General features: G+C 36.1%; 1 protein-coding gene across 1 annotated transcript in view; it reads right to left on the bottom strand.

The window, feature by feature from the left end:
* Positions 1-4,221: 4,221 nt before the first annotated feature.
* The window catches only part of MADD (MAP-kinase activating death domain), a 61,896-nt gene continuing 59,368 nt past the window's right edge, over positions 4,222-6,749 (bottom strand). Inside the window, exons 36-37 of the mRNA XM_009578666.1 lie at positions 4,325-5,031; positions 4,222-4,293 (exon numbers count right to left, since the gene is read on the bottom strand). Coding sequence (XP_009576961.1) covers positions 4,924-5,031 — 108 coding nt within the window. The 3' untranslated portion in view covers positions 4,222-4,293; positions 4,325-4,923. The remainder of the gene's footprint in view (positions 4,294-4,324; positions 5,032-6,749) is intronic.

The raw sequence follows: 6,749 nt of genomic DNA, 5'->3' as shown, positions 1-6,749 counted from the left end.
GTGGAAGGAATGGAAATACAGAACTAGAGTTTTCATATACTTGAAGGAAGCAACTGTTTAGAGTTTTACTGGTGTTTTTCCTGCCACCGTTTGTTCCTTTTTATGTATAGCTATTTTGGGAGAAGGGGATTTCTATTTCTACGTAGGTTCCTAAACCACGTTTATCACTATAGTAACTGTTGCAAATAGAAGCAGGACTGTTTGCCCTTGGGTGGTGTATGTATGATTCTTGTTGGACTGATGCTTTAAAACAAAATTAGTCAATGCTAGAACTACTATGCAGCACAAGTTTCAAAACATTGTACACAAGTAAACAGAAAATTAACTTGTAACTTGCAATTATACTAAGCACATATAAACAGAAAATTAACTTATGGTTTTACTCACTTTGGTATAAATGTTGAGCTGATTTTTATCGTATCTGAGCAGAGAATCTGCTTGAAAGAGGTCCTCTCTAAGTCTGGTTTGTACTCAACTGCACTCAAACCTCATTTGTCACCAACATCAAGCTTTCAAACCTTCAGATACAGTGCTGGAAAGCGGGGTCACATACCCACTATTATTTAAAGCATCATCACATTTCTACTATTTAAGTGAAATAACCACACTGGGAATGGCTGTAGAAACTCAGACCTGTTGCTCACACCGAACATCTCACAAGAGCATTTTAGGATAGGGCTGTATGTGAAGCCATTGCTGCTAGCAGAAGCAAAGTAATACCACTCAGCTGTTTGGAAAGGTCTTCCCTCGTCAGAAGCAGACGCAACTGGCTGAATTGCAACTTCTGGAAGAGTAAGAGGCTCTTTGGCATTGCCTTCTGTCTGGCAAGGTCCTTTGCACAAAGGTTCTGCTTCTTGGTCCTAATTCCCACTTCTTTAGGAGCTAGTAGATGTTGTCCTTCACCAAAGCCTGACTTGTCTAAGAGCAGTGACTTGGAGTTCCTAAATACCACTGGAGTCAGAGTTGAGCAGAAGCCATTTTTCTCACAGAAGGAAGATGTCGCCTCAGAGGCAACGTCCTCTGACTTTCATGCATTTGGCAATCAAGGGGAACTGAGATGTAAATATTGCTCTTTGTGAGAGGCTTAGCTTCTATTTTCTGTTTAGTTCTGAATTCAGTGGTAACAGGAGCGTATGCCTGACATGGGGGCAAGTGACTGGTTTGTTCCCATTCTAGGCAACTGCTTCCTTATTAACAATACACTCAGTGGGAACCAAAATCTCTCCTCTGACATAAGCAGCGCAATTCTAGAAATATCTTCAGTATCTTTGCAATATAAATGTTCCTAAGAAGGCTTAAAATCGTAGCCACTTTTTTCCATCCACTTTGATCATTAAGATAGAACTTTAGTTGGAATCAAAATTCTTCATGATTTAACATTTACTAGCAATTTAGCTTTTGAATGCCCAGATGAACATTTTTTCTTACAAACTCTGCTATCCTGAAAGTGTCAAAGTAGGGATTATCTGAAGCTAGTAATCAGGGTGTAGGAAATTTTTACAATAGTTTTGTTAAAGTAATGAACTTTTTCCTTCAACACACATCTTCAATGTTTTTTCCAGAGATATCTTTAATAAATATCACTTAATAAGTACCATTGTTGTGACACTCACTGATGTTAAAACCTTTGACCTTTAAAATGTGGACCCACTCATATTAGAAAGTGACAATGCATTCACAAATAAAAGAGGGCTTTTTTTTTGGAACATCACAATGAAGAGCTGCGATCCAGAAGACAGATAAATTAGCAACCTTGGTTCCATTTTGAAAACTGTCAGGAAGACTAATCACAAACTCCAGTGTTTGCAAAGAACAGTTAATTATCATTTTGAAAACCAACTTTCACAAACAAGGAATTGTAGCAGAAAAAGAAACTTGTTCAGGATAAGCAAATAGCTTAAGTTTTAAGGCAAGTTCATGAATCTTTGTCACATTTGTGTAAGTGCCTTGGAAATATCACAAGTGTTAAAATAAAAAGGTTGTCATCTTGAAATACTTAAACACTAAGACACAGGCTCCTCCTAGTGGTAAAAACGGAAGGATTATTCATTTTGTTCTAAGAATCTTCTCACGCTACTTACTATTACCAATTATTCTCAGTTAGTCCTCCATTTGGTTCTGGAAAGTTTAGAAGCCTCTAAGTTCTTACTGCTGCTAAGGAATTCTTACCTAAGGATCAAAATAAGTGGGACATGACAAAACACATGCAAATCACCGTAATTATTTTTTTCCTCAAAAGTGAAGTTTACATACCTATCAATGCTTAGGAGTAATGAAGTGAAGGTGGAAAGGATGGAAGACTGCATTCCAAAAGACTTATGCTCTTATACCAATTCTAAATCCAACCTCCAGATCTGCATTTGGTATCCAGAGAACAGCAACAGTATTTACCAGTGGAACCACTGCACAGCGTGCCTTTTCTCAGATGAATACGCTACATTCCCGCAGTTAGCAGAACACCTGCCAAGTCACCATCATCAAGTACAAGAAAGATTTTGTACATTTCAAAAATGTCTTCAATTTTGAAGCCAAGTCAGTTGCTCTCACCTGAAGAGCAGAAGCCCAGTGTCTGAGGTTGTAACTGATTCTTCCTTGCCATTGAACATCAGGCGCTATAACTATTTAGCCACACCTGTTCTTTTAAAAAATTCTGTCAAAAGGGACAAAGGGCCATTTTTATTATCAGGCCCTTTAAAAGTCTTATTCTGGACTGAAGTTTCTCAGCAGTCTAGAGCATACAGCACTTTATGTAATTTATGATTTTTAGTCACAGAAAAACACACTTGCAAAAATACAGCTTCTACAGGGAAAAAAAGGAGCTGTATATAGTAAGTGATGCTGTGCATTTAATTATTTTAAACTCTAATCTCCCCCTTATAATTTTAAGTTAACAGCTTTGAATATGTTAATAGGCATGCTAACATAATATTTACAATTTAAAAATTGTCTACTTAAGTGGCACCCAGTATTGCAGTAAACGGAACATCTATTGTAGACCAAAGTGATTTCAGTCTTAACTGTGCTTGTAATATAGTAGTACCAAGAATACTACAATTGCTAAAAATTCAGATATTGCTGTAAGAAAATTTACAGTCTCACAAGACAAAAGAAAGAAAATAAATTAAATACAAAACACGCTAATTTCAGGGTTTGCCAATTTCAGTTTTGCTTTTATATTAGGAAAGGATAAAAAAATCCTTTACTTTTTGCTTCCATTTGCATGTGTGCAAAAAAAATTCAATATTTCAGATGTGTCTGTTTTCCCTATTCATGTTTTTCAGACAAGTTTTTTTTTTAAAGACAAATTACATGCATGTTTTGATAGAAGAAAAAAACAAAAGCAAGTTTCAACTGCTTATGTGGAAAGAAATGTAGATTTTCCATTGATAGTCTTATCTTTTTCATTATTTCATATATGGTGCATGATGTATTTTGTATATAGTTACATTAATTTCAGAATAAGTTGCATCAATAGAAAAGCGCAGGAGGATGAAAACCAGTTGCTGGTTGAATGACATTTTATTTTCACATTCAGACAGCTGTACAGTTTCTATAAATAGATGTGGTACTATAATATTTACATCATTTCCTCACCCATTACTAGTGCATTCCATTCAAAATGGTAGACACCCTGACCAAGCCAAAACAGGGTTATTTCTGGGTGCATTTATTCAGAATTCTACGTCAAAACATACATCAGTGTGCATCAGAGCATTTTTTCCAAGTATTTTACATGTAACATTATTTTCTTTAGACAGTCTCTCCTCCCAGCATCCTAAGAGCTTTCCAGACAAGTGCAGTACAGTTCAAAAACAAAAAGAGGATGCAAAAAACATTTCTATTCAGCCTACTTAAAATAAGGAATGTGATGGATAGTTTTAACTGTGGGAGTTTCATTATACATGAACACAGTATTTGCAAGATTCCTTGATATACAGGTACAGATTGGAAAAAAGCAATAGCTTAAAAAATTTGGAGACAGCATAATCCTTTGGGCTTCTGAACATGTTCAAGAGATTGCTATAGAAATATCTTGTGTAGAGTATAGTTACAAACCCGAAAAGACATGGGTCTGCTCTGTGCTTCTGCCAATAATGTTTTCAAGTTTTACATTTCCTTATTAGTTTTCTAATCCCTGATTAACTGCTTTAGGTAGTGCTTATATGCATCTGTTAACCTCTACTGCTGGGACATCTACAAATGTTACCTAAACTCCCCTTTGAAAATCCACACAATCCATGAGGTGTCAGGGTTTTTCACAATATACTGCCTTCAAAGTTCCTCTCTCCACTTCTTTTCCCACTTGAGAAGCAGTCATCTCCACAGATGGACCAATTTAATAGCCAAACTTCAATTGTCACATGATATTTTAAGACTATGGTAGCTAAATTGTTCATCTCTACTAAAAGGGTCTGAAGAACTATGTGACAAGAACTCCATGTTCGTGGGTAAAAATGAACAACACAGAAGGAAAACAATAAAAACGCTACATTTAAACAACATGCAGGACCAGACTGCTTCCACTGTGCACATACCAGAAAATCTGAAAGCAGAAGCCTGCAGTTGCAAAGTGATTGATCTGTAACAAGTACCGCTAGAAACAAAAAACCAACCAAACTCAAGCTGTTACTCATCTTAAGAAAAAAGAAATTCCAAACAAATGGCCAGAGTAGGTCACTCACAGCTGGATGCTGATGCTCAAAACTGTCTGATTAACAGCTTATATAAAAACTCCATTAAGGATGAATTCAGAAGGAGACTGAGCAGTAAAGTCTTAGGTTTTTCTATGGGGAAAGACTTGCAGGGTCATACATGAATAATCGAGTTCTCATAGAAGACAGTAAAGTGAGCTCCGGTAACTGCAGTAAAAACGGAGTACTGCACATCAACGTGCCAAAGGGTAGGTATTTCCCAATATCGTGATCAACTGGAAACTGGTCGAGGTGGTTTGCTTTTGTTTTCTGCCTCTTTTCCACGAATGGCAGCCACATAAGAGAAGAGACACAGCACGGAGTAGCAGATCTCATGAGCCTACAAGAATTTAGAAAAGGAGATAATGAAATTCAGATGACTTAGTGCTTTACAAAATCCACTGCACATTTTGTATTTTGCTGCATGTCTTCCTTCATGGGACAACTACTGTGGCTACAGACAAAATCAGGAAAAAGTGTCCCATAGTACCTTATAACGGAGATGGATAGAGACAAAAGCCTTATAAACAAATAAAAAACCTCCTTTGGGATAAAAACATTAATTGCTTGATAGTATGATTCTAATCATTTTTAAGAACAGTATGCTAAGCTAGAAAGTTAGCCAGCTGGCTTTAGAAAAAACATCCTACATATTTGCTTTGGGACTGTTGTATGAAGTTACAAGAAATTTTCTGGGAGGGGTTGAAAGAGCTAACCAAAAAGATTAAAACTAAACATCCAATACTGTACCTTGACTCATGAGATGGTGGGATTCTTCCTTATTCACAACTACCTTTTTATGCTCAAAAGCACAAGGACTGGTAATCCTTGTAATTTTTAACTAACACTAGTGAATCCATGGATAATACAAGCTTTTTTTTTTCCCCCCTCTTTTTTTTTTTTCTAAATTAAAAAAACCCCACAACCCAACATTGCATGTTTCTTATGAAGAATACCAGGCAATTTCTTCACTACCTTAAAGCAGAGGGTTTAACATAGCATTAGCAAGATTTACAATTATTGTTTTTTACAATTTTTTTTTTTAACTGATCAAGTGCGCTATTATTTAACAGAAAATCTTCTTTTAGTGTGCGACTGGCAGCACAATTCAGTGAAGGTAAGACTTAGACTTAGTTTATATCCTAGTTCTAATACTGGCTATTCTGGTGATCTTAAAAGTTCTTGTCCTGTAAATTGACATTTATAATCTTTGTAAAGGTAATAAGCATAACAACGTGTTTTGTTGTATTATAGTACAAGCTAAAACACTTATGTAAAATATAACTAATTTTCATTAAACTGTCTTTTCTTATTAAAAGATACAGCTATCTGCTTCTTAAATTACGTATATTCTAAGCATTTTGTTTCTAAAACATTTCTAGCTTCTTCAAGTAATTTGTCTCTCTCTCCTCTTGAAGGACTGAGTTTCCATGCAACCACCAGATGTACACACTGCACTTCAGACATAAAATAACTGAAGACAGTTCTGATGATAATCGTTGGCTTCTATTTCTTCCTCATAAGTGCATATAAGCCTGATCATTGAACTATTATGTGTAAAAGTGCTAAGTATCGTTATCAACTGCTGGTGTTCAAAAAATGTTATAAAAACTGAACACTAAACCACAGCAGTAACTCACCTATATGGCAGGAATCAATACTTAACACTGTTCTCTTGCATCTCACTGCTCCCTTTCATGAGGAAATGGGAATTTTTCATAAACTCAGTTAGCAATCATTTTTATGCGCAGGAACTAGTCTCTCTTTCCATCTCTTCTGCGGATTAAGGATTGTGTTCTGCACTGTCTTAAATTGAACAGTTCCACTCTTACTGTGCTAAAGTTCATGCCAAACCAGCTACCTTGCATCTTTATCTGTCTTAACAAAAGAGACCTGCACTACCTGCACTACCTGTGAGTTCCTTTAGTTTCATAGAAACAACCATCACCAAGTTTTGTTGTCTTCCCTTCAGAAAAACTATCATAAAAGAGCAGCTGGTGTTTGACTGCAGGATTTGCAATGCTAATACTGCAATCTCAGTGTAATTCTTTTCGCCAC

The sequence above is a fragment of the Fulmarus glacialis genome, unplaced genomic scaffold (genome assembly GCF_000690835.1).
Source record: "Fulmarus glacialis isolate BGI_N327 unplaced genomic scaffold, ASM69083v1 scaffold3325, whole genome shotgun sequence".
Lineage (NCBI taxonomy): Eukaryota > Metazoa > Chordata > Aves > Procellariiformes > Procellariidae > Fulmarus > Fulmarus glacialis.
Note: the sequence above shows the minus strand (reverse complement) of the source record. Positions and strands in the feature narration are given on the sequence as shown.